General features: G+C 42.6%; 1 protein-coding gene across 1 annotated transcript in view; it reads left to right on the top strand.

Annotated features, from left to right (window-relative positions):
* The window catches only part of LOC132889094 (pro-neuregulin-3, membrane-bound isoform), an 855,315-nt gene that overhangs the window by 550,313 nt on the left and 277,294 nt on the right, over positions 1 to 27,708 (top strand). The window contains exon 2 of the mRNA XM_060925258.1: positions 24,221 to 24,350. Coding sequence (XP_060781241.1) covers positions 24,221 to 24,350 — 130 coding nt within the window. The remainder of the gene's footprint in view (positions 1 to 24,220; positions 24,351 to 27,708) is intronic.

The raw sequence follows: 27,708 nt of genomic DNA, 5'->3' as shown, positions 1-27,708 counted from the left end.
GTGTACAAATGGAGGAAATTCAAGACCATTGTTACCTTCCCCAGGAGTGGTCGACCAACAAAGATCACTCCAAGAGCAAGGCATGTAATAATTGGCAAGGTCACAAAGGACCCCAGGGTAACTTCTAAGCAACTGAAGGCCTCTTTCACATTGGCTAATTTTAATGTTCATGAGTCCACCATCAGGAAAACACTGAACAACAATAGTGTGCATGGCAGGGTTGCAAGGAGAAAGCCACTGCTCTACAAAAAGAACATTGCTGCTCATCTGCAGTTTGCTAAAGATCATGTGGACAAGCCAGAAGGCTATTAGAAAAATGTTTTGTGGACGAATGAGACCAAAATAGAACTTTTGGTTTAAATGAGAAGCGTTATGTTTGGAGAAAGGAAAACACTGCATTCCAGCATAAAAACCTTATCCCATCTGTGAAACATGGTGGTGGTAGTATCATGGTTTGGGCCTGTTTTGCTACATCTGGGCCAGGACGGCTTGCCATCATTGATGGAACAATGAATTCTGAATTATACCAGCAAATTCTAAAGGAAAATGTCAGGACATCTGTCCATGAACTGAATCTCAAGAGAAGGTGGGTCATGCAGCAAGACAATGACCCTAAGCACACAATTTATTCTACCAAAGAATGGTTAAAGAAGAATAAAGGTGTTTTTTTTTTTTGAATGGCCAAGTCAAAGTCCTGACCTTAATCCAATCAAAATGTTGTAGAAGGAGCTGAAGCGAGCAGTTCATGTGAGGAAACCCACCAAGATCCCAGAGTTGAAGCTGTTCTGTACAGAGGAACGGGCTAAAATTCCTCCAAGCCAGTGTGCAGGACTGATCAACAGTTACCAGAAACGTTTAGTTGCAGTTATTGCTGCACAAGGGGGTCACACCAGATACTGAAAGCAAAGGTTCACATACTTTTGCTACTCACAGGTATGTAATATTGGATCATTTTCCTAAATAAATAAATTAGAAAGTGTAATATTTTTGTCTCATTTGCTTAACTCAGTTTTCTTTATCTACTTTTAGGACTTATGTGAAAATCTGATGATTTTTTAGGTCATATTTATAATAATAATAATAATAATAATAATAATAGGTTCAATTTATATAGCGCCTTTCTAAAAACCCAAGGTTGCTTTACAATTATAGACAGAAGAAAAAAAAAAGTCCACCAAATAGAGGTCAGGATGTCATTCCAGTGGTATAGCAGCCACAGTCCCACCAAAAGGCACATGAAAACAAGTCCCACACGTCCAACACAGCCACTGTGACGCCGCCAGCAACATCATTCAAACACCACGCCATGGATTCACAAAGCGAGTACAGAAGCACCGCCACGCAGAGCGCTGGTATGTCCCAAACTGCCTGCACAGCTGCCGCGACGCCACCGAGCAACATCGCTCGGAACATCACACCAAGCACTAAAGCACAGAGCGCTGGACAACCACAATGTTAAAATGAGCAACGAGCTCACTGCAGTCCATAGCGAGGCGCACAGGCACCACCCACAGTGAACCAAGGCCTGGAGGGAACCGACACCCAAAATTGGGTCCGGAGCTAGACCACCACCGGCAGACAAAAACACTCAAATAAACATCGAACTACACAAACACAAAGAAAAAAAATAAAAGTAAAAATAAAAAAGAAGAGAAAATAAAATAAAAAAGCTCCGGTGAGAAGCGGCAGCCAGAATGTGCACGACGTACTCTCAACCGGAAACGGAAATGGAAAAAAAAATTTATGCAGAAATATATAAAATTTTAAAGGGTTCACAAAATTCCAAGCACCACTGTAAGTTCAGCGTTGAAGCTAATGTTTAAATGTTGTTGTCTGTTTTGTTTTTCAGATTTTCATGAGAAAAGCTTCTGATTATTTCAGATTTGGCTTCTTCCACACTTCAACAGACTGCATCTTGGAATTAACAAATGCTTTGTGTGTTTCATATGGTCAGTGAAGGAACTACCGCTGACTGCCTCATGTACCATTTTGGGAAAAAAAAATCCATTAAAAAAAGGAACAACACTTTTGCACCACTGCACAAGCTACATCTCCCCCTCAGAGGCTTGGTACAGAATGAATACTGTGAGCCGAGAGTGCAGCAACTCCTGCCTGCATGCTTCCTTATCGACCACCTTTATTTGTCTGAATAATGGCCTTTGACTGTGATAGAAATAATGCTGATGGAGTGTGCTGTGCTCAGGGCCAATACACACACAGCACTCCATCCATGTTGGCTCTCCTGGGACCAAGCACTCAGTAGTCGACCCAATATCAGTGGGGGCTGATCTTGATATCGTGATGGTATGGATATAGTGGTGTGTGTGTGTGTGTGCACACGCGCGCAGTCAAAGACAGACAGGAGGAGATGCCATCTTTATGAAATTCCTTATTTTTATGATTTCATTGCGTGAAAATAGCATTGGACCCCCCCCCCCCCGAACCTTCCTGCATTCTCGCTTCTGTCAGTCTCTCACTTCCTTCACCCGGGTGTGAGTGGCTCCCTGAGGAGAGAGCATGGTAATTCTGCAAGATTGGGTTGGCTTAGAGGCTTTACTTTCTGCCCTTTTTGGTTGTTGTGTTGAGTGTGTATGGGTTTTTTTTTGTTTGTTTGTTTTTTTACCTCAGAGCTGAGCGACTCACAGCCACTGAAATCTCCGGGATTGGTTCTGTGGTACACGGGCTCAAAATCCCAACAGTTACATTGACAATTCAAATGCTTGGTTAAGTCTGAAATGATGAAACATGGTCTTAGAATTGCAATCTAGTTTGAGTGACAGTTATGTCCTTACACAGTGGCTCTCTGAGCACAGCTTCTAACCTGGATGAATAGCGAAATTTAGAGGGGCTTGGTAGTAGTTAGACGTGCCATAACAGGATATCGCTAAATGATGGAGGAGACTGATGTTGCCAAATCTTTTCGGATAACTCACTTTTAGTCCTAAAAGTCACCAAGAAGAGAGTTTTAAAAATAAATAACACAGGTGTGTGGGTGATCACTGGTGATTGGGAGCAAAGTCTATAAAAATTTTTATACTTGAGCAATGGTCCCATTTAAGGGCTGATGACACGAACATGACTCTATGCAATTTCTTAAACAAACTATACAACATGGCAAACATGTTAGATTTCTGTTATAATTACGTGAAAAGAAGCTGTTGTTACGCAAATATCCAACTTTTAATTGCACAGCGCAAGAAAACTGGGTCCGTGGCTCGCGGCCATGTTGTGACGTCAGCGGGAGAACACGCTGCGGTTCACTGGCTGTTCTACTCTGGTTCTACTCAATGGAAATGGCGCATGAAAACGCCGGTGAACTCTCTAGTGCTAGCTCTTCCTCTTCTGGGAGTCTAGAATTGTGTTGATCTCTTCCGAATAGAATCTATGATAGCCTACCCTCTTTACCCTTTGCCTCTCGTTGCTAGGCGGCAGTTACATGAAAGCCGCAAGCTTTCACAAGCAAATACATGACTGATATCACGCTGACTTTATGATTACATTTATGATTATCATGTAGAATCTATAGCTCTACGTACCTTTATCTTATGTCGTTTCACAACACATGTTCTGACAGGAGGACTGTCTTTGGGTCCGGCATAGCTACTAGTAGACCCCCTCCGGAATACTGGCAGTGTTGCCAGATTGGGAGGAATCCCGCCCAGTTGGGTGGTTTCAAGTGCATTTTGGTGGGTTTTGAACATATTTTGGGCTGGAAAACTTCAGCAGTATCTGGCAACAGATACTGCTGACGTTTTCCAGCCCAAAATATGTTCAAAACCCACCAAAATGCACTTGAAACCGCTCAACTGGGCGGGAAACCTCCCAATCTGGCAACACTGTGTAGGCACTGCTGGTGGTAGTAACACACTTTTGTGCTGAACTGAACACCCAAGAGATTCTTTTAAGCTGGGAAGGGTGTCAAAACAATCCAAATCAAAGTGTTCAGAGCACAGGACGGATGTTGGTGAGGGCTCCCACTTGTCACGAGTGCGCCTGACTTGCTTCACCCACTTCGCATGCAGCTCGGGATCTCTGGGAAACTTGAATAAACTCACCCCATCCTTGTAGGTTTTGGAGCAAAAGCTGGCAACACAACGTGAAGGCATAATAACTAATATATATATATATATATATATATATATATATATATATATATATATATATATATATATAATGTATAATAATGTATAATAATAATACTAATAATGACAAACTGAACACCTGTCGCATCAACAACAAACTGGTAAGTTAGGAGGAAGGTTCTTTCGCTGACATCATATACAGTAGCTCCTCCTCCTCTTTTGTCTCCTGGGTGCTGCAGCCCCGTCAAATTTGCCCAAATAGCCACGTTTTTTGTCATAACTTGTAATATAGGCGCCTTCGTGAATTAATATATGGATCATCGGGAATTACTTTTTATGTTATAAAACATCACCAAAGATGTCAAAAACGTGTCATCAGCACTTTAAGAGAGCTAGAAAAAGTAAGTGAATACTTTGGAATTACCAGGAGGAATTTTGGACCATTCTTCCTTACAGAACTGCTTCAGCTCAGCCATATTTGTCTGTGAAGGTTCTCGGTCATTGTAAATTGTAGGTGCTAAAGAAGGCAACTAGACTTGCTTGAAATCCTTAAAGATGTTTCACCTCTCATCCCAAAGGCCTCTTCAGTTCTGGAACGACCATTAGTGAACAGAGGAGGTGGTCTGAGACACCACTTATCAACCACCTACAATGCAGTCCTTGGCACACTTCCCAGAAAACTGAATACACATCCACACCAAGACTCAGCTGATTTCAATCAGTGCGTTTACATGCACATAGAGAAAATCGAATTTCTGCCGTAGCTCGACTGAAATCGAAGTTCTAAATGCCATGGAAACACCTTAGCTTGGCTGAAATCGAATCGAACTGGATTTCTCGTAATCGAGCTACGCGACCTAGATTATGCGATTGTAGCCGAGCTACTTAGTGCATGTAAACCCTATCGAGCTACGTAGTCGAGCTACTTACTTCAGCACTGCCCCTTCCGGAACTGATGAGACCACAAGCGGGAAACACAACAGCCTCGGTCAGCATGACAACAGTAGTAGTAGCAAGCAGCGAGCAGCGTCCATCTTCTCTCTCTCGATGTTGCTGTCCTCGTCGTCGTTCTTCTTGTGAACACAGAACTGATAACTTTGTTTATACTCTTGAATAGCTCTTCTTCATGACGACAACCGGAAGTGTACCAACACGATGGGGTGTGTAGCGCCACCTGTGGCTTGGGTGCACAATGTATCTCACACAATAGCTCGATTTCCTTGTGTGCATGTAGGATTGGATTTCTCTGGCACCCCTGCTGGGACCCTTAGCTCAATTACCGACAGTAGCTCGATTTGGATGTGCATGTAAACGCACTGAATGACTCACATGATGGCAGAGAGAGACAACGACCCACAGATCACCCTAACGACCCTCTAAGCTGCTAACATCGTTCACACTCAGCCTCCACGGACCCTTACAACCTACAGATGACCGAGAGGTTCAATGGCCCGTGTGACATCAACAACTCTCCTTCGGGTTGCTTTTGGTCTACTAGAGGATAAATTCCAGACAGAACTGAAGAATCCTTTTGGATAAGAGGTGAAACATCTTCAAGGACTTTAAGTCCAGTTGCCTTCTTTCACACCTACAGCTTCGTCATATTCTTAGGATGTCTGGTGTGAATGACTCTTTTATGGGTCAAGGTCTGGGCTCTGACTGGGCCACTCCAAAAGTTAGATTTTCATTTTTTTAAATCTGTTGTCATAAATTTCTTAGATGCTTTGGTCATTGTCCTGCTGCATCACCCAACTTCTACTTAGCTTCAGCTGACAGACAGCCATCCTGACATTATCCTGGTGGATACCTTGATAAACTTGGGAGCTCATTTTCCCTTCGATGGTGGCAAGCTGTCCAGGCCCCAAGGCGGCAAAGCAGCCCCAAATCATGTGATGTTTTCATGTGCCCTATTTCCACCATACGTAGTTCTGTGTGTTCTTCCTGAATAATTCAAACTTCATATCATCAGTCCACAAAACATTTTCCCAGGAGCATTATGGAGTGTCAAGGCACTTTCTGGCAAACTTCACGTGCAAAGCAATGTTTTCTTTTTCAAGAGCAAAGGTTTCCTCTGTGGTGTCCTGCCATGGACACTCTACCTGTTCAATGTTTTGCATGTGGTATACTCATGAACAGTGATATTAGCCAGTTCTCATGATTCCTTCAACCCTTTAGCTGTTACTCTAGGGTTCTTTACCTCATTGAGGATTATACATTGAGCTTCTGGAGTAATCTTGGCTGGGTGCCCACTTCTAGGGGGACTAGACACAGTAATAAATCATCTCATTCCTCTAACTGTGGACTGATGAATATCTCAACTCACTGAGATTGCTTTGTCACCCTTTCCAGCTTCATGCAAAGCAACAAATCTTGATCTTAGGACTTCGGAGACCCCCACTTCTTGTGAATAGTAAACTCAAAATGTTTGAATGTCAAAGTTGCTCGAACCCACGTCTCCAAAATCATTTCATTGATTGGATTCTCAGGTTGCTAAATGCTGACTCCAATTAGCTTTTGTTGAAGTCACTCGCCTAGGGGTTCACATACTTTTTCCAACATGCACTGTGAACGTTTGAATGATGAAATCAGTATGGACAAGAAGAAAGCAATAACGTGGATGTTATTAGTCAACAGATTGCATTTTTCATTATTGTAAATTAGATGAAGATCAGAACATATTTTAAGATAAATTGATACAAACATTTTTATGAGTTTAGAATTAATATCCTAAGAGCCGCCTGGAACAGAATGAAAAAAAAAATGACTGGTAGTTATGGGAGGAGGAATGAGGAAGTTAGTCTTGATGGTTTTAACTCTCAGGTGGGGTTTACATTAGACCGTATCAGCGGATCATCAGATTAACGTTTTTAAAACGATTAGTGTGCACACAGCAACGCCAATAAACGATTCGCGTGCACATAGCAACGCCAATACATGGATACGCTCGGCTCCGCAGGCATCCTGTGCTCCAAATCACTCCGCCCTGAACAGCGAGTGCCCTCTGGAGGGTGTGCACTCCGGCCCTGCGCAGCTCACAGAGCGCGCGAGTGAAGCGCATGAGCAGTGATTTGGGACTGAGCCGCTGTGTGTGAGATCTCAGTGCATATCGGGCATGCGCGTCACTTACCACTTACAAGTGGAAGGATGGCAAGCCTAAAGACCATCATAACTACACAATGGGCAGTATTTGCATCAGTATTTGCAGTATTTTCATACTTTTATACTCTTTAATGAAAGGTGATACAAGGCGGAAGTCCACGCCGTTTTTCAGCAGTCGCGTCACATGACCAACGCCAGCGAATCAGGAAGGTGGATGTCACAGTGACGTTGTCCAATGACGACGCCAGCTAGAGCTCAGCACAGCGTATCCGCGTATTCTCAATGTTTACACAGCACCGGACCAGACACGATCTGGATTGAATACGTGGACCCTGGCGGATTCCCGTTTCCCGGCGTTTCCAGGCGTTTTAATGTAAACAGACAGTGCATCCGCGAAGAAAACGAGACAGATACGGTCTAATGTAAACTTGGCCTCAGAAATGGCAAGCTGACCATCTCAATGAGTTCTACCTGAGATCTGATAAATTTGATCTAACAGAACAGTTAGATGAGGAGGAGCAGGAATAAGTTGACACACAATAAGATCTTTGATGCTGACTCTGTTACAAAGTTGTTGAGATACACCCACAGTAGAAAGAGTCGGGGCCCTTCAGAGAATTGTGGCAGGGTGATTCAGATCTGCCCAGAGCACCTGAGCCATATTTTCCATTGTAATTGTATAAAATATCTTGAGATACAAAAGATACCAGTAATTTGGAAACGTTTAATTGTTGCCCTTGTCATGACATGTATGAATCCAAAGACACTACATGATTTTAGACCTGTTGCACATCTTTAGTCATGAAGATTCTGCGAAGATGGTAAAGCAGGCTATTCAGAAGTAGGAGCAGGATTCTTTAGATCCTCTGACATTTGCTTCTATAGTTGGCAGAGGAGTAAAGGATGCCATCCTGACATTACTAAACTGTCTGTATCATCACTTTGACAGTCCCCAGACTCATGCCAGACTTCTCTTCATTGATTTTTTTCATCTGCTTTTAACACCCTACAGCCACATTTGAGCACAGAGAAACTTGTCTTTGAATTTAACCATGATACTAATATCATTGAATGGATTTTAGTTTTTATGATGGATAGATCACTGACATGTGAGTTAATGGTGTCCTCTCACACAATGGTTCACTTCAAGGTTGTGGACTCTCTCCCCTTCTATATATTCTGTACACAAATAGTTGATAGAGCAAGTTGGAGAATAGTTTTAGATACAGTGTAAAATTCACTGAGGACTCCGTCATAGTTAGCCTGCCTGTCAATCGAGGTCTGGTTGTTCATGACTGTGTGTTATGGTGTAAGGGGTCCTTCCTTGAACTGAATGTTTCTCAAACCAAGGACATATTACTTGATTTTAGGAAGTTGACTCCTATCCCTAAACCCATAGGGACTGAGGGATCGGAGGTTGAATTGGTGGGAAAACCACTTCTGCTTTCTGGCTAATGCAGAAGCTGCTTCTAAGAAGGTCCAAAAACATTTTACATCTTGAGCAAATTGAATTATTTTAATGTGTGCACCAAAATGATGACTGTTTTGAATCGATCCTGTCTTTTTGCACTGTGGCGTGGTTTGGAAACATGAATCTGACTGACAATGGGTGGCACGATGGTGTAGAGGTTAGCACTGTCACCTCACATCAAGAAAGTTCCAGGTTTGAACCCCACAGCCAATGGGGGCCTTTCTGTGTGAAGTTTGCATGTTCTCCCCATGTCTGCATGGGTTTTCTCAGGCTACATCCATACGGCAACGAGATTTTTTTTTTTTAAATATCGCATCCACATGGGCAATGGATCAGTAAAATTTCAGGTTCATATGGCAACGCAACGCTTGCTGAAAACGATGCAATACACATGCCACACCTCTAGGTGTGCTGTAAGACGGTCCCATCGGAGACACCAGAACAATAGAAGAAGTAGACGCATGCGCATAAACCCCTTCTTCTGTAGCATCAGCCACATAAAGTTTTGATTATTAATCAGTAGCGTAAAACGAAAGACGCAGAAAGAGGAATGAATGGGGGTAGATGGAAGCCGGTACGCCAACATTCTGATATCCTCCAGAATTCTTTAATGGTCCGAAATAAATTGAATGCTACACGTTGATGGATTACTTTGTTCTTCTACGCCCTTTTTGAGGAATGTATTGCCGGACTTAAACCAACATCTGAAGAGGTGAGATCACTCCTTTTTTTTCCTATTTTTGCTGGCGGGATTGTTTATGGAAAGCGCATGGGCGGTGCGCGGTTTGGTACTGCTTCCGCAGTGTTTGGACTAAAGACTCTGCCCTAAGGGCTATTCTCTCTCTCTCTCTCTCTCTCTCTCTCTCACTTTGCACCATTACAATATAAATATTCACAGTGAAAATATTTTATAAGCGCATTTCATGAACCAAGTTATAGGATTTGTTGACAACTCGCATCGAGTTCATTACACTTCTACCCGGCGTGAAGCACTGACAGTCATGTGGTTGTGACGTCATCATAAACAAATCCGTTCTACTCATCCAGACGACTTCGCAACGGGGCCGTTGCCAGATTTTTCCACTCTGGAACCTGTTCTCAAAAGATTTAATTTTGGGGCACCCAAAACATCGGTGCCGTGTGGACGCCAGGCCGAAACGACAAACAATTTTATCAGATTCACCTGAATCCATTACCATGTGGTTTTCCCCACAGTTCAAAGACATGCAGGTTAGGTAAAATACCCAGCCATTTGGGTTGTACAAGACAGTGCATACTTAGTGCTGGTCCCAAGCCTGGATAGATTGGAGGCCCAGTGTAAGATTAGCATGAGCTAAACTGGTTATTAACCTTCTGAAAATAATAAAGGCAAGATAAAATAAAATAAGACGGGCTTGGTCAACTTGTTAGTCACCAGTAAAGTTGTTGGGGAGAACCAAGCTCAGCTTTCTGATGTTTATGATCACAGGTCATAAGGAAGTTCCATGCTATAGATGATTGTATTGACCACCCACTGCAGAGAGTGTTTGGGCTTCTACCTTCAGGTAGATGATGTCGTGTTCCAACCCATAGGACTAAACAATTTAAAAACTATTATGGCTGTACTGCAGTTAGTCAGGTGAATTTGCACAATTGACGGCACGAATTAAGTTTTTTGTAAGTTGGAATTTGAGTCATCTTTTGTCTTCTCGTTGTACTACATTGTACTGTGCTGTATTGATATGTCTCTGTTCTGTTGGGGAGTCTGTCCTTTATGCTGTATTTTTGAATAGATTGAATGTGTATTTTAACATCTGCCTGCAACTATGGCCCTGTCCACAAGGCAACGGATTCAGGTGAATCTGATAAAATTGTTTATCGTTTCGGCCTGGCGTCCACACGGCACCGGCGTTTTGGGTGCCCCAAAACAAAATCTTTTGAGAACGGGTTCCAGAGTGGAAAAATCTGGCAACGGCGCTGTTGCGAAGCCGTCTGGATGAGTAGAACGGATTTGTTTACGATGATGTCACAACCACATGACTGTCAGTGCTTCACGCCAGGTAGAAGTGTAACGAACTCGATGCGAGTTGTCAACAAATCCTATAACTTGGTTCATGAAATGCGCTTACAAAATATTTTCACTGTGAATATTTATTGTGTAATGGTGCAAAGTGAGAGAGAGAGAGAGAGAGAGAGAGAGAGAGAATAGCCCTTAGGGCAGAGTCTTTAGTCCAAACACTGCAGAAGCAGCACCAAACCGCACACCGCCCGTGCGCTTTCCAAAACCAAAAACAATCCAGCCAGCAAAAATAGGAAAAAAAAAGGCGCGATCTCACCTCTTCAGATGTTGGTTTAAGTCCGACAATACATTCCTCAAAAAGGGCATAGAAGAACAAAGTAATCCATCAACGTGTAGCATTCAATTTATTCCGGACCATTAAAGAATTCTGGAGGATATCAGAATGTTGGCATACTGGCTTCCATCTACCCCCATTCATTCCTCTTTCTGCGTCTTTCGTTTTACGCTACTGATTAATAATCAGAACTTTATGTGGCTGATGCTACAGAAGAAGGGGTTTATGCGCATGCGTCTACTTCTTCTATTGTTCTGGTGTCTCCGATGGGACCGTCTTACAGCGCACGTAGAGGTGTGGCATGTGTATTGCATCGTTTTCAGCAAGCGTTGCGTTGCCATATGTACCTGAAATTTTACTGATCCGTTTCCCATGTGGACGCGATATTTAAAAAAAAAATCTCGTTGCCGTTGTCGTGTGGATGTAGCCTATATTTCCCCCTAGTCGGATAATAAAATTTGACTTGACTTGGTGATCAGTGTTTCGTTACTGGGAACATTTGATTGGTCATTGGGAAGATTGGTAGCCAGTGATTTGTCATTGGGGACAATGGTGATAGGTGATTGGTTGTTGGTAATGATGGTGACCAGTGACTGGTCATTGGGAAGAGTAGTGATTGATCATGAGCAACAATGGTGATTGTTGTTTGGTCATCAGTAATGGTGGTGACCAATGATTGGCAGTTGGTGATTGCTCACTGGAAAGCTGTGATTTAAGCTGGAGAGCTATATCCAATGCAGGACAGTCACTCATGTCTGCTCAAAAAGTCACTGGATTTGTCACTAGTTTGCAGTCTTTTAGAAATAAACTCACTAAAGCAGTATAAGAAGTTACCAAATCCTCCGACAAAGTCATTAAGTTGGCAACACTTACCAAGCTTTCTAGCCTTGGCCAATTCCTGGTTGTAGATTTTAAATTTTCTGTGAAGAAAACAATGCAGTATTGGCTATTGAGATTCAAAGGAGTTATCTTGTCACAAACAACCCTCGGGGCCAGTAATCTGATGTAAAGTTTACTGACAATGTGTGGTCAGTGAAGCTCAAAGATGAAATCTGTATTTCTTTTTCAGGCAGTAAATTTCCAATGACCTTGTAATAAAATAAAGGAAAAAAGTAAGATTATTGGTGAAGCAAAAGCTTTGAGCCATTTTTGGAACATGCAATTCCTTTTTTTTTTCCCTGTTCCCTAAAACTGAGTGGATTTAAAATGGCAACCTACATTTTCCCAGCCATCAATTAAAAACAAATTCAAGACTACACATCACTGATCCAAAATCTTTGTAGCTGGTTTTATGTTTTGTCTGACAGGGTTAATTAAAACCCCACAGATCTTGAGTTATGGCCTTCAGTGAGGGGAATGTTTGACTCTTCTCAGAAAGAACGAGATCTTTTCCGATATGAACCTGACAAAAGGGGATGTTTTTTGCAATATTTTTTGAAAGATAGCAAAGCTATCACAAAAGTCTGTTGATTACATCCCTAAAAGTGTATCACAGAAATCTGGCTGTTTGTTTCAAGTTAATTACAAGAAATGAGGAATTTACATAGTTTCTGGAACCACGTAGTTGTTGCCATAGATTAATGGTTATATTGTGCAAGACTGAACATGATATTTCATTAAAAAGTTAATAATACAGAGGGGAAACAATATGCAGGCAGATATTGTTATGTCAGGCTGACATTTATTGGACTGAGACAAAACAAAATTAACTAGGCCATGCCAACCTTTTGTGAGAAACTTATTAATTTTTGCATGAACTTTGGAGAACCATTACAGCTGTGAACAAACGCAATGACAAAATTGCTCAGCAATCTCATTCTCTAAGAAACAGAGATGTCAGTTTGGAAGCGGCTCCATCCCAAGGGAGTGAGATGATGACAGCCTGTCTTATTCACTGTTTAGATCATTGAGTTTTCCAACTTACATGCAAAGAGATAGTGTAGCTGCATGGTTTTATTCTGACCAAAAATGAACCGGAGAAAACATCCTGAATTTGATCAAACAAATGGAATTCGGCATGGCCTCGGCTCCAAACTCAAGGTAGACTGAGGCCCTGTCCACACGGCAACGGATTCAGGTGAATCTGATAAAATTGTTTATCGTTTCGGCCTGGCGTCCACACGGCACCGGCGTTTTGGGTGCCCCAAAACGAAATCTTTTGAGAACGGGTTCCAGAGTGGAAAAATCTGGCAACGGCACCGTTGCGAAGCCGTCTGGATGAGTAGAACGGATTTGTTTACGATGACGTCACAACCACGACTGTCAGTGCTTCACGCCGGGTAGAAGTGTAACGAACTCGATGCGAGTTGTCAACAAATCCTATAACTTGGTTCATGAAACGCGCTTACAAAATATTTTCACTGCTTTCCAAACACAAAAACAATCCCACCAGCAAAAATAGGGAAAAAAAGGAGCGATCTCACCTCTTCAGATGTTGGTTTAAGTCCGACAATACATTCCTCAAAAAGGGCGTAGAAGAACAAAGTAATCCATCAATGTGTAGCATTCAATTTATTCCGGACCATTAAAGAATTCTGGAAGATATCAGAATGTTGGCGTACCGGCTTCCATCTACCCCCATTCATTCCTCTTTCTGCGTCTTTCGTTTTACGCTACTGATTAATAATCAAAACTTTATCTGGCTAATGCTACAGAAGAAGGGGTTTATGCACATGTGTCTACTTCTTCTATTGTTCTGGTGTCTCCGATGGGACCGTCTTACACGTAGAGGTGTGGCATGTGTATTGCATCGTTTTCAGCAAGTGTTGCGTTGCCATATGTACCTGATATTTTACTGATCCGTTGCCCATGTGGACGCGATATTTAAAAAAAAAAAAATCTCGTTGCCATTGTCGTGTGGATGTAGCCTGACATTAATATGTATTAGCATTAACATCACTGAGGACAGAAAGGCCATTCACTTTCTTTGCTGTTGTTCATGTCTTTGTCTGTATAAGAAGGCATGCCATTCATAAGTCAATTCAAACTTTAAGTCGTGGATCATTGAAATAAGAACATCAGCATGTATCTGCCCTCCCACTCCCCAACAGTGTGTGCATCCTTAGCATGAATTTTAAGTTTCATCCCGAGTTCTCAAAGGACTGCTCTTGAAGTACTTAAATAGAATTATTAGACGTTCCCAAGAATATTCAGGTGCCATAAATCCTGTCTGTGAGCATGTCCTCGTCCTTCCACGTTCCCCATTCTCTTCTGGTGTCATCTTTACTGCCGCTCCACTGCTGATTGATACCCGCTGACCTTGTCTACCGGCTATGCCGCTAGGCTCCTTGAGGAATGTTGATTCTGAAGGACAGCAATGGAAAAAGGCTCAAGGGAATCCCATCCTTCCACTTCTCCACCACTTCCCTTCCTCCGCCTACAGCAATCAAGAAAGATGGAAGGACTGTCACAAAAGCTAAGATCCATGGCACAGCTCAGGGCTAGTGATGTCTTAACTGCCTTTTCAGAGGACGAAGATCAATTGCATTGTGTAATATGGGTGTTGTGTTGTGTTTATAAATGAGAGCTTGGCGAGAATCTATTGGCCGTCTTGAGCAATAAACTCAAGCTTCATGTCTTGATGGGCATTCTTTATGCTTGGTGCTCAAGATGTCGCAGCAAGCATCTTGTACAATGTCAACAATGTGAAGCTCAGGTCTGTGTCTATTACCCTGTCCACACTAGGGATTTTGTACCGACACGAAACTACTTTCGTACCGCAACACCTGTCCACACTAGCAACTATACCGGTACTGTAGCAGTATAACTGTATCAGTACGAAACCCGCAAATGTATGGGTTTCGTACCGGTACAGTATCGGTACTGTAGCGCTTCGCTGTAGTGTGGACAGATGAAGCGGTTCTGTATTGATACAAATACCGTATAATGTGCAAGCGCAATGAACCATTCCTACGTCTTCCAGGTTATTCATACAATACAATACGCACGTGCTTTCCAGCTGTAAATAAAACGTCAAAATGGCTCAAAACGACCGTGCAGCTACATGGAGCAAAGAAAGGGGGGAGAGAGGGAGGGGGAAAGAGGGAGGAAGAAAGGAGGAAGAGGGGAAAAGGGAGAGAAAGGGAGGGGAAGAGAAGGGAAGAGGGAGAAAGTGAGAGGGGAGAAAGGGAGATTCATTTTCTTTGTTTCTTTCTCAACTGCCTCGCGCGTTTTATACGATTCGACTGAATAAATGACCACCAGAAATGCAGACTGTACATTGACAACAAAAAGCACACACACGTTGTTTCATCCGCCATATTCTCGGAAGGAAGTTACTCGGTAACCACGGAAACATTTCGCGCATGCGCATTTCAACTACCGTGAAAGAAAACCGCAAACATTTCTCGCTAGTGTGGACGGATGCACTAAACTGTACCGGTGTACTTTGTATCGATACAGTTATACCACTATCGTACCGGTATAAGTGTGAACACAGCATAAGATACTGTCCTGATATTCCTCATTGGAAATACATCACGTTTCAGACTTTTATCAACGCTCTTGTCTGATCAATAGAATTGTTGGATTGCACATGGTCTTCCCTTCAAATTTGTCCAATATCAGGACCTTGAGACTATAGTTGTCTTTTTGCTGCCTTCAGAAGGCAACAGCTTTCATTTAGGAACTGTAGAACCTCACCTCACCTAGTGTCCACCCAGACAGCACCTTCCCTCATGGAAATAATAATAATAATAATAATTTCAATTGGGCGGCACGGTGGTGTAGTGGTTAGCGCTGTTGCCTCACAGCAAGAAGGTCCAGGTTCGAGTCCCGTGGCCGGCAAGGGCCTTTCTGTGTGGAGTTTGCATGTTCTCCCCGTGTCCACGTGGGTTTCCTCCGGGTGCTCCGGTTTCCCCCACAGTCCAAAGACATGCAGGTTAGGTTAACTGGTGACTCTAAATTGACCGTAGGTGTGAATGTGAGTGTGAATGGTTGTCTGTGTCTATGTGTCAGCCCTGCGATGACCTGGCGACTTGTCCAGGGTGTACCCCGCCTTTCGCCCGTAGTCAGCTTGGATAGGCTCCAGCTTTCCTGCGACCCTGTAGAACAGGATAAAGCGGCTAGAGATAATGAGATGAATGAGATAATTTCAATTTATATACAGTAGCACCTTTCTCACACCCAAGGTCACTTTACAATTACAAAAAAAAAAAACCCTACCAAGAGAGGGTCAGAATGTAATTCCAGTGGAGTAACTAACCACAGTCCCACCAAAAGGTGCACGAAGGTATGTCCCACACCGCCTGCACAGCCGCCGTAACATCGCTCAGAACACCGCGCCATGGATTCGCAAACCGAGCACAGAAGCACCGCCACAAAGAGCACTGGTATGTCCCAAACAACCTGTACAGCCACCGCGATGCCACCAGGCAACATCATTCAGAACACCACGCCAAGCACAGAAGCACTGCTGCACAGAGCGTTGGAGAACCCCGATGTTAAAAAGAGTAACGAGCTCACTGCAGTCCATAGAGAGGAGCACAGGCATCACATATGTCGGACCAAGGCCAGAAGGGAACCGACAACCAAAACTGAGTCCAGAGCTTCTCCACAACCAGTGGACAAAACATTCAAAGAAAGAACATTGAAACAAAGAACAAACATCAAATCAGAAAATTACAAAAAGAAAAACAAAGGGGGGAAAAATAAAAATAAAAATAAAAAGCTCTGGTGAGAAGCGGCAGCCAAAATGCGCACAGCATACTCTCAACCGGAAACAGAAATGATGAAAGGAATTCAAATCGCCTCAGCAAGCTATACTTAGCCATAATCCTGTTGTCTGTGTTGTGCTTTGTGTGGAAGATCCAGATACATGCAACTGGTCAAAAATGACACCTTAGTATGGACAGAATGGCAAAATCAAGAAAGAAAACATGAAAGCATGACTCTGATTGGGCAGAAGGCGTTGATTAGTTTTCTAGAATGGTATTGCTGTGATAGTATTGCAGCTGCAAATCTTTGAACTGGTGAAGATTTCTGTCAGAAAACATTTATGGGAGGATTCTCAAGTGTTGGTGCTTTGTCGCAATCAGAGGTTAAAGTGCATATCCTGGACCAATTTCGTGTTTTTTATATATGAAAGTATGTCCCTTTACACACTCATCCAGAAGGGTAATTTTGCACAAGGCCGTCTGTCTACAGCAGAAAAAAATAAAATAACAAAACGCGTCTGGAAAAATCCCAAGGGAGTCTGGAGCCAGATTCGTGACGTTATCTGCGGAAGCGCCAGCAGGCCGCGTGAGCTTTGCACGGTTTCAGTGCACAGCCTGTGTAGTCCAAGCGCTCCCATTTCTCTCTAGTTGTCCGGTCTTTTGGAAAACGATGAGTACTAATCCCATCAAGATTGGTGTTGCTACACCCTCCTACGATACATCTGTTAACCATTTTAATAATTACGCGATAACGTTGAAGAAATCTGCAGAAACCATAAACAAACCAGCGCTGATGTAGGATTCAGAGGGAGGCGTCCCGCAGATGATGTCATGAAAATCAATGTTTGCCGGGAAATCCAAATGGCAAGTTTGTTCAGAGGCGGACCAATTCGCCTCAAATGGCTTGATTTCAACTGAATTTTTCTGGCATTGCGCAATGTAAAAAAATTGCAGAGAATGCAGAATGTTACAGATATTTGACCAAAGTTTAATATAAAATAGGAGAATTACACTGACCTTGCTCATGAATTTACCCGTGATATGCACTTTAAGCTGGAACTGATATGGGAAGTTTTCGTTCCTGTGGTTCAAGTGACTCCACTTCATCACACTTCCCTGTTGTTGATTACTTTCCTATAACAGCATGTCTCCAGTTGGATTAATCCTTTCATGTTCCTTTAAAACATATAGAGTATAGTATTTTTTTGTTGTTCATGTACATACACCTTACTGATATCCTGACACACTCATATGGCGTGAAGTGTAGCTCCATGATATATTTGCGCACAAGCAGAATTTCATTCGTCATGTTTTATGGTCAGTATGCTGACAGGCATAGCGCTGCATGTCGATAGGAAAGTAAAAAATAGCAACATTCTGATATTATGCAGGCTCTTGTGAATGCAGGAGTGTGTCCTATTTATCATGATGGAGTCTTATTCCCAAACAGTGGACTGCTTCCTGTATTAATCTCATTAGGCCAGAGAGAGCGATTGTCCCTCTACTCCATCCATCTTCTCGCAGTCATGGATCAGCAGCAAAGCAAACACCCGGCTGTGTTCACGTTATACACACTGTATCGCAGCGTTGCTTCTGTCCAGGCTAATAGCAGCTACATTGCTGCCTGATGGAGAAGAATTAAAGTTGTTCCGATGAAGGTATAAAAAACGGATCAGAAGTGGCATCTGCTTCTCTTTTACCCATCCAACAGGTTTCAGGTTTTGTGTTTTGCATTGCATAGCATTGCTGTTTCACAGCTCTAGAGTCCTCCGTCCAATCCTGATCTCGGGATGCTGTGTGTATAGACTTTTCGACCAACAGGGAATGGGTTCTTGAACTGGTTCTGTTCGGGATTCTTTGAAGCTTGGTACAAAGTGAACCAGGCCATGTTTTCACCAGATTTGAGCGGAACTGTTGTAATCATGGACGAGTCATGAACGGAGGGAATTGCACAATTCACAACGGGAAGAAATAATAGTGGCAAGGTAGCAGATCGCATCGATTACCTCCGAGCTTTTATTCTGTTATTGCAGATATTTGTTTTCAGTCCATTTTTTTCTGAAGATACATGCTTTTCTGTTATGTTCTCCATTACCACTCTGCTTCCACTCCAGACTAATGACACACACACACACACACACACACACATACACATACACATATATACATGTCGTGGTTCTGCTATATGTTGGTTCCACCTGGGAACCAAATTTTCAAGTTCTGAACCAATTTATTTTCAGTCGAAATGCTCAGGGCTGGGTTTCCCCAAAGCCTCTTAACGCTAAGAGCATCTTAACTAGGAGAGAGAGTGTTCACTGTGATGCTCACTCTACCATTTAATGATGACCTTTGTGCTACAATGCATTTGAGAAACCCACCCCAGAATGGTTCAAAATGTGGTGCTCAAACCAAAATGGAACCCATTGCCTCTTGGCCAAAAAGAGGTACAGTTGTGATCAGTTTACAGATGCCGCTTTTCCACTACCAACGCGGCTGAGTCAGGCTGAGCCGTGCCGTGCTGAGTTGGGCTGAGTCGGGCTGAGCGGGGCTGTTGGGGTTGCATTTCGACTACAACCACACTGAACCGTGCTGGCTGGAAGTGGGTGGACACATTGGGTGGAGTTAGTGAAAGTGGGTGGACATCACGTGATGTCGTTAGGCGGCTCAAACAGTGACATTAGTGAGCTTTTAAGCGGTAGTCTCATGACCCGGATAGTAAACAATAAACATGGAGTTGTTAGTGTTGCTGGTCTTGGTGCTGTGGCTTGTTGTCACCGACAACGCCAACAGATACTGGCAAGAGCGTATAGATGAGGCGAGGCGCATAAGCCTTCATAATTCTCGTAATTCGTAATTCTTCTTCTTCCGGGTTTACGGTGTTTACAGATCCCAGCGTGCTCGCGGGGCGTGTGTGGGCATGTGAGGACACTCCTCCTCACCAATTACCGGTAGTGCACAGGGGAGTGTCTGCTCACGCCCCCAGCCTCACTCAGCTCGGTTTGGCTCGCTTCAGCCCTACTCCAAAACCGTGCGAATTTTGGGTGCTAAGTAAGGCTGAAGCGAGCTGAGTTGTGCTGCTCTGAGGTAGTCGAAACGCGAGCCGTGTCGGGCTGAACTGAGCTGAAAAAGGGTAGGGGAAAAGGGCCAATACAGTGACATGAATGACGTCTTGGATATGAATGTATTTGGGCTTTCAGTGATTTCTCTGAACTGTTTTTTTTTTCTGTGGCAGAATGATTGTACAGCCTACATCTTAAAAAAAAAAAAGAATTTGGTACACAATTTTCTTTGGGTTTTCTGAAATCAGCACAGGGTCAAAAATATACATACAGCACACCTAATATTTGGGTAAAATGTCTCTTCGCAAGATTGACCAAACATTTTTGTTTACCATGAACAAGCTTCTGGCAGAATTCTGGTTGGATATTTGATGACTCTTCATGGTAGAATTGGTAGAGTTCAATTAATTTTTTTTTTTTTTGGTTTTTGTTTTTTTTTCCCTTGGCATGGACTTGACTTATAAGCACGGTCCATATATTTTCAATAGGGTTAAAGTCAGGACTTGTTTTAGGCTTAATGTTAGCCTGCTTTACCCTCTACAACCAGCTCTGATGCATGTTTGGGTTCATTGTCCTATTGTAACTCCCAAGTCGTGTTCAAGTTTCTGATGGTTTATACTGAAGAATTCTGAGGTAGTCCTCCTCCTTCATTATTCCATCCACTTCATGCAACAAACCAGTTCCGCTGGCAGCAAAACAGCCGCAGAGCATGATGGTCCCACCACCACAACCATCTGGTACAGTGTTCCTCTGTACCTCGTGGTCATTGCGACCAAACAACTCAATGTTTGTCTCATCTGACCATACAGCTATCCTCCAGATGGCTTTTTCTTTGTCTGTTGCCCCTTTTCCACCAAAGCAGTTCCAGGGCTGGTTCGGGGCCAGTGATTAGTTTGGAACCGGGTTTTCTGTTTCCAGTGACAAAGAACTGGCTCTGGGCCAGAAAAAACGGTTCCAGGGTAGCACCAACTCTCTGCTAGGCCAGAGGAAAGAACCGCTTACATCAGAGGGGGGGCGGAGTTGTTAAGACCAACAACAGACCAGACCAGACAAGACCAGAGCTTTTTTTTTTCTTTTTCTATTTTCATTTTATTTATTTATTTTTTGTGTGTGTTTGTGTAGTTTGATGTTTGTTTGAGTGTTTTTGTCCGCCGGTTGTGGTGTAGCTCTGGACCCAGTTTTGGGCATCGGTTCCCTCCAGGCCTTGGTTCACTGTGGGCGATGCCTGCGCTCCCAGCTGTGGACTGCATTGAGCTCGTTGCTCATTTTACATCGTGGTTGTCCAGCGCTCTGTGCTTTAACACTTGGCGTGATGTTCCGAGCGATGTTGCTCGGTGGTGTCGCGGTGGCTGTGCAGGCGGTTTGGGACACACCAGCACTCTGCGTGGTGGAGCTTCTGTGTTTGCTTTGTGGATCCATGGCGTGGTGCTCGAGCGATGTTGCTGGCAGCGGTGCTGGAGATGTGGGACTCGTTTTTATGCGCCTTTTGGTGGGACTGTGGCTGCTACACCACGGGAATTACATCCTGACCCCTACTTGGTGGACTTTTTATTTTTATTTTATTTTATTTTTTTTTCTTTATTATTTATTTATTTATTTTTTCCTTGTCTATATTGTAAAGCGTCCTTGGGTTTCTTGAAAGGCGCTATATAAATCTAACTTATTATTATTATTATTATTATTATTATTATTAATAGCAAGACCGCGAAAGATCGCCATTTTTAAGTGACGAGAAGCAGCAGCTGTACAAACACGAAGTCATCCATTATTATTGTCGTTGTTGTTGTTTTTGTTGTTGCTGCTGCTGCTTCTTCCGTGTTTTTGCTTCAATATTCGCGCCAAGGTTTATGCAAACGTAGCGACGTAACCGACGTATACAGCGACGTAATGACGTGGCTTCCCTTAGCACCGTGAGCTATGGAAAAGCAAACTCATTCTCAGCTGGCTCGCAAGTTGAACGAGTTGTGAACCAGCACCAGCACTGGCCCTGAACCAGCCCTGGAACTGATTTGGTGGAAAAGGGGTATGTGTGGTCAGTTGCAAACTTTAGTTAAGCTTGAAGGTATCAATTTTGGAGCAGGGGATTTATTATTATTTATTGGATAGCAGCCTCTTAGTCCATGGTGATATAAAACTCAGTGAACTGTAGACAGTGATCCATCAGCTTCCAGTTCATGACAGGACAGGCTGTGTCATGGTGGTTCCCAGGTTGTTCCTGACCATTGAACCAATTTCCTTTCAGCTGAGGGTGACAGTTTGGGTTTTCTTGAAGCAAAGTGGCTTGGCAAAGTGACTACACCTTCCAGTAACTTACATACAATTGTTTGAACTGATCTTGGGATCTGCAGTTGTTTAGAAATGGCTCTAAGAGACATTCCTGAGTTGTGTACATCTACGATCCTCTTTCTCAGATCTGCACTGAGCTCCTTGGACTTTCCTATTTTACTGTGTGTTGGGCAATCCAATGAGTGCTGTAAAAAAACCTTTTTTTATGATGGCACAGAGAAGCTACCAGCTGTAGTCAATCATGATGACTAACATGAAGTTAAGAGGCCTTGGCAAGATAAGAGACATTCTGGAAGTCTCAGCACCTCTGAATTAATAATCTAAGTGAGTGTATGTAAATTTTTGACCATGTGTGTATACTTTTGACCCTGTGTTGATTTCAGAAAACCCAAAATAAATTTTAACTTGTGCACCAAATTCATGTTTTTTTTTTCTATTAAAGAAATGTTATGCAATCATTTTGCCACAGAAAACAAACAGTTCAAAGAAATCATTCAAAGCCCAAATATTGCCATGACATTCATATCCAAGATGACATTCTTGTCACTGTATGTAAACTTCTGACCACAACTGTATGTGTGGAGTTCTCATGTTCTCCCATATCCATGAGGGATACTCTCAAGGTTCTCTTGTTTCTTCTGACCTCCTAAAAGCACCCCAGTCAGTGGATTGGTGATGATAAATTACCCTTGTGTCTTGTGTGCAAATGTACCGTATGTGTGGTGCCCTGTGATGGACCGGTGTCCCATCCAGTGTGTATTCCCACCTTACTCCAGTATTCCTGAGATAGACTCCAGATTCCTGAACTAAAGTGCACTGAAAATGAGTGAATGAATGAATGAATAATGTAAATGCATGAATAAAAATGAGACACAATTATTAAAATTCAAGAGTTAATGATTTGGTAAAACAAAGACCCCATTATTTTAGTTGAAAGAAATGTGTATGAAATTGAAATCAGTCTGAATAAGTCTTTGTAATTCACTTTTGATTTGATACCTAATTGGTAAATATTCTTTTCCAGGACAATCATTTGACATGAACACACTTTGTTAGTGAAGAATAATGGAATCTGCTTATTAATTAAATTGTACTGAAGTTCTGGAATCAGAAAATATTCAATTATACTGAGAGAGATAATCAACCCCGATGATGCAATATTGTGAAATTGGGATAAACGCTTACAGCAGAGTGCAATATAATGGGACTTGAATGGATGCACCAATTGCTTTCCAGATACACCCGATGCAAATGTTTGTACCCCCATATTTTGTTTTGTTTTTCACTGGAGAGGAAAGGAAAAGGTTTTCTCTCTGTACATTTAATTGAGAAAAACAATTACAATTTAAACAAACTTGAAATGAAATGTGGGTGTATATAAATATATTTATACACGTATAAAATAATAAAAACTTTGCCATGACCCTTCTGTTTTTATGAACAACGTACCAGGGAAACCTTACAACTCGGAGGACGGAAAATCTGCACAGAGGTTACAGAAGTGGTTGGAAACATGACACATTGCTCTTTTGTATATTATTCAAGAAAGAAAAAAACCCACCACCACTTAAAACCTAACATGTTAAATTTACCCTTTATAACTTATAACAACACCTCATCAAAGAAAAAAAAATAGGGTTGATTTTTTTTTTCAAAAGAAAATTTGCAAAATATGGTGAACTAGCATATATACTAAAGGTATGATAACATTTGAATAGTTGACTTAAATTTCTTTCTTTTTTCCCTCAATTGTTTTGGAAATTGGGGTGTTAGAATGTCAACGAAAAGAAAGAAAGAAAGAAAGAAAGAAAGAAAGAAAGAAAGAAAAACAAATGTGACAAAAAAAAAAATTCACATGACCTCCAGGAAATTTAGATGATGCAATTTCCTGTTCAACATGTGACTTGTGGAATATTCTAAATATTCCTTTGGGGTGAACATGTTTAGGGTTGAGTGAATGAACCAAAATTTGAGATTTTCATTATCTACAATGGATGACTCATGGAGGAGGATGTCTTTCAAGCATGAGAATAGGTTTGGAATCGGTTTTATGAATGTTATTTATCTGAGAGCTGCACGTGGGATGGTGTGAAGATTTCCCATCACTTCCCTTGTGTTGAAAAATGCCTTTTTTCCCCTTTTTGTTCACAGCATCCTTTGCTTCTTTACATCTTCTTGATTACCTCATACACTTTGCTAACCTCCTGTTTTTTGTTTCCTTGTGTTTGTCTTGCAGCGGCCCCGACCCTTCCACCTTTGAAATCTGAGCACTTCAAGCCGTGTCAGGAGAAGGACTTGGCCTATTGCCTCAACGATGGCGAGTGTTTTGTTATCGAGACCTTAAGTGGCCCTCACAAGCACTGCAGGTAGGAAATCAGAGAAATAAAGTGAAGTTCTGGCTCGGTGGCTTTAAACTGATGGGAATACCGTATTCAATTTGCCAAAAGAATGATCTTTCTGGAGCGCTCAGTCAGTTGGTTCTCTTCTCTGTCTTTTCTCTTCTTCCTCCCCTCCCAACCATATTATTTTCTTCATCTCTCAGGGATTTACTTCTTGCTTCGAGCGCTTACTCATGCTAACAATGACAGGTCTGTCATAGCCCAAGAACCATCTGAGGTCCCTTCCCTGCTAATTAAAAGTGGCACTTAGCGGCATGTTGCCTTGGTGCTTGCCCATCCCACCATGTCTAGAAACCATGGGTGCACATCAGAGGTAGATATAATCACTGACTCTTCAGTTAACCCATTTAACAAAACACAGGTGATGGCTGAAATGACAAGTTCAAGTTCTGTGTAGGTCAAAGTCTTGTGGTTTCGCTTGAGCGGATGTCTTGTTCGTTACTCCAGGAACATCGTAATGAACAAGTATATTGTCACACTCAATGACTCTTCTTGTTTGAACAGTAGTAATTGGCAGAGTTGTTCTCGATGTTCTGGATCTTTGACTGTTTCTGGAAAGTGGGTCATCCTCTTCAAACTCCATGAACAAAGTGCAGATGAAGGAAATCTGGAAGCAAGGTGAAGGTCGAAAGGGCTACTGTAGTTAATGCACAGCAAGCATCTCAAGCTACGTCAACTAATACAGCTTTGGGATAAATAAATAAGATCAGCAGGACATCAGTGTGATTGACAGCAGTGGATGTGCCAGTGACATATTTATATATTTGTGTTGTAGCATAATGCTTGTATCTGCTCAAAATAGCCTATTTTTGTATCTGTTTTTGTGTTCGGGTTGAAATCAAAAGCTCATTAAAAAATCATAATGACACAACGGTATTTGGAGAGCATATGCTTGCTGTCCTTTTGCACAGAAATGTGCTCGAAATATGGTTTTGTTTTTCAGCTCAGTAAAACAGAGTTCAGGTCAGGCTCCTGGAGCAAACCTTTTTTTTTATTTTTTGACAAAAAGAAAATAATATTTAATCGACTATTTGTATCATAGTAATAAACTTGGTCTCCTGTTATGTGAGCAGGTTTGAAAGGTTCGGTAACGGCTATATTATCCGCCTATTGCAGATACTGGAAATCAAAAGTGTGCGGTGATTTGTTAACTTGTTTCCCAGGCAAAGGCCATGAATAAGAAGAAATGTGTGTCCACCTTTTCCTGGCTGAGTCTCCGGTCTTTGTGGTGTTTTTGAGTTGTAGTTGGGGTGAATTTCTGTGACCTGGCAACCCAATGGAAAGTGTTTACACCAAGGAAATGGTGAAAGTTTATCATCGTGCAGATGAACAAGTTCCATTCTTCGCAGAAAGGCAGGGAATATATGATGGAAAATGCTGTCCAATAAACGCATGGTTTGTTGCTAAGAAGGAAGGAACACAAAATGTGTACGTCTCTGCGAGTTACTTCATGCACAACAAAACTGAGGACTCAGCCATGCAGCTTGTACTCACCTCTGGTTTTAAATGTGGGTTAGAAATGTGTGATGTGTTTTTTTCACAACCTGTGTGATGCAACATGCAAATTTTAAGTCTGTAATATGAGATATTTTATCGGTGTCGTGGTCCAGCTCCTGTAGTTAGTGTGTATCCAGTCATCTCTTGACACTACAGCAATCCGAGTGTCACTGTGTTTTGTCTTTTGGAAATCGATACTCTTTAATTTCTGAAAGGAAGTTTGTTCTGAGCCTGAGGGACAATCCAACAACTGAACAATAACAGGCTCCTAAGTTTAATTTGGACATCTTGTCGTGAAATCAAGTAACATAAAAAAGAACATGGATTGTGGATTCTTTGCTAATACAGTATTTTGAATGATGTTTCGCATCAACTGGATATGTACTCAGAACAGTGACATCACTTCCTGATCTTATGCATATTCCTACACAAGCAATATTTGTGGAAAATAAACTTTCGACGTCCCATACTGTGCTCTGGATGCCTCCTGATCATGTCTGATCAGGGTTTTCAGTGTAGCAGCAGATGAGTTTTGGTGCTTTTACAGCTCCAGGGTTTGGGGTTAAGTCATGGCATGTTCTCTTGATACGCGACACACTTCTGGGTTTCCTCTGAGTTGGAAGGTCAGCTGGTTATAGGATGTGTGTGCGTGGGATGTCCTGTGATGATCTGGTGTCTCATTCAGGATGCAGTCTTGACCTGAACTGAGAGCAATCCCAGGATCAATCACTGCTTGGACCAGGATAAATGAATAAAATAAATGGTATTAATTTTTTTTTTTCATTTGTCGGGCACCACCCAAACTGATGATCACATCATCAGCTTTTCTTTGACTAATCAGACACAAGGTACGCCACCACTCTTGCTGGAGCAGTTTGGGGTTAGGTATCTTGCTCAAGGGCACTTCAGAGAGTCCAGGGACTTGAACCAGCAACCTTTTGGTCCCAAAGCTGCTTCTCTAACCATTAGGCCATGGCTTCCCTGAGTGTTAACATAATAGTAATATGACTGAGGGAAAATAGTTTTGAATTAAGATTCTTATCATATGAAATGAATGGGGGGGGAAACACAATCATTGAATAACAGTGAATTAGTTGATGATTTCCATCCATCCATTTTCTTCCACTTTTCTGAAGTCAGATCGTGGTGGCAGCAGGTTAAGCAGGGTATTCCAGGTGTCCCTCTCCCCAGCAATGCTTTCCAGTTCCTCCTGGGGGATCCCAAGGCGCTCCCAGGCCAGATGAGATACATAATCTCTCCAGCATGTTCTGGCACCTCCCAGTTGGACGTGCCTGGAAAACCTCCAACGGAAGGCGCCCAGGAGGTATCTTAATCAGATGCCTGAATCACCTCAGCTGACGATGTGGAGGAGCAGAGGCTCAACTCCGAGATCCTTCCGGATGTCTGAGTTCCTCACCCTATCTCTGAGGGTGAGCCCAGCCACCCTCCGGAGGAAGCTCATTTCAGCTGCCTGTGTCCGTGATCTCATCCTTTTGGTCACTACCCAAAGCTCATGACCATAGGTGAGGGTTGGAACGTAGATTGACTGGTAAATCAAAAGCTTTGCCTTCCGGCTCAGCTTCCTCTTCACCACAATGGACCAGTACAATGCCCGCATTACTGATGACACCGCCCCAATCTGCCTGTCCATCTCATGCTCCATTTTACCATCACTCATGAACAAGACCCCGAGATACTTGAACTCCTTCACTTGGGGCAGCAACTCACTCTCAACCCAGAGCACGCCACCATTTTCCAGCAGAGAACCATGGCCTCAGACTGGGAGGTGCTGACTCTCATCCCAGCCGCTTCACTCTTGGCTGCAAAC

Source organism: Neoarius graeffei, chromosome 7, assembly GCF_027579695.1.
Source record: "Neoarius graeffei isolate fNeoGra1 chromosome 7, fNeoGra1.pri, whole genome shotgun sequence".
Lineage (NCBI taxonomy): Eukaryota > Metazoa > Chordata > Actinopteri > Siluriformes > Ariidae > Neoarius > Neoarius graeffei.
Note: the sequence above shows the minus strand (reverse complement) of the source record. Positions and strands in the feature narration are given on the sequence as shown.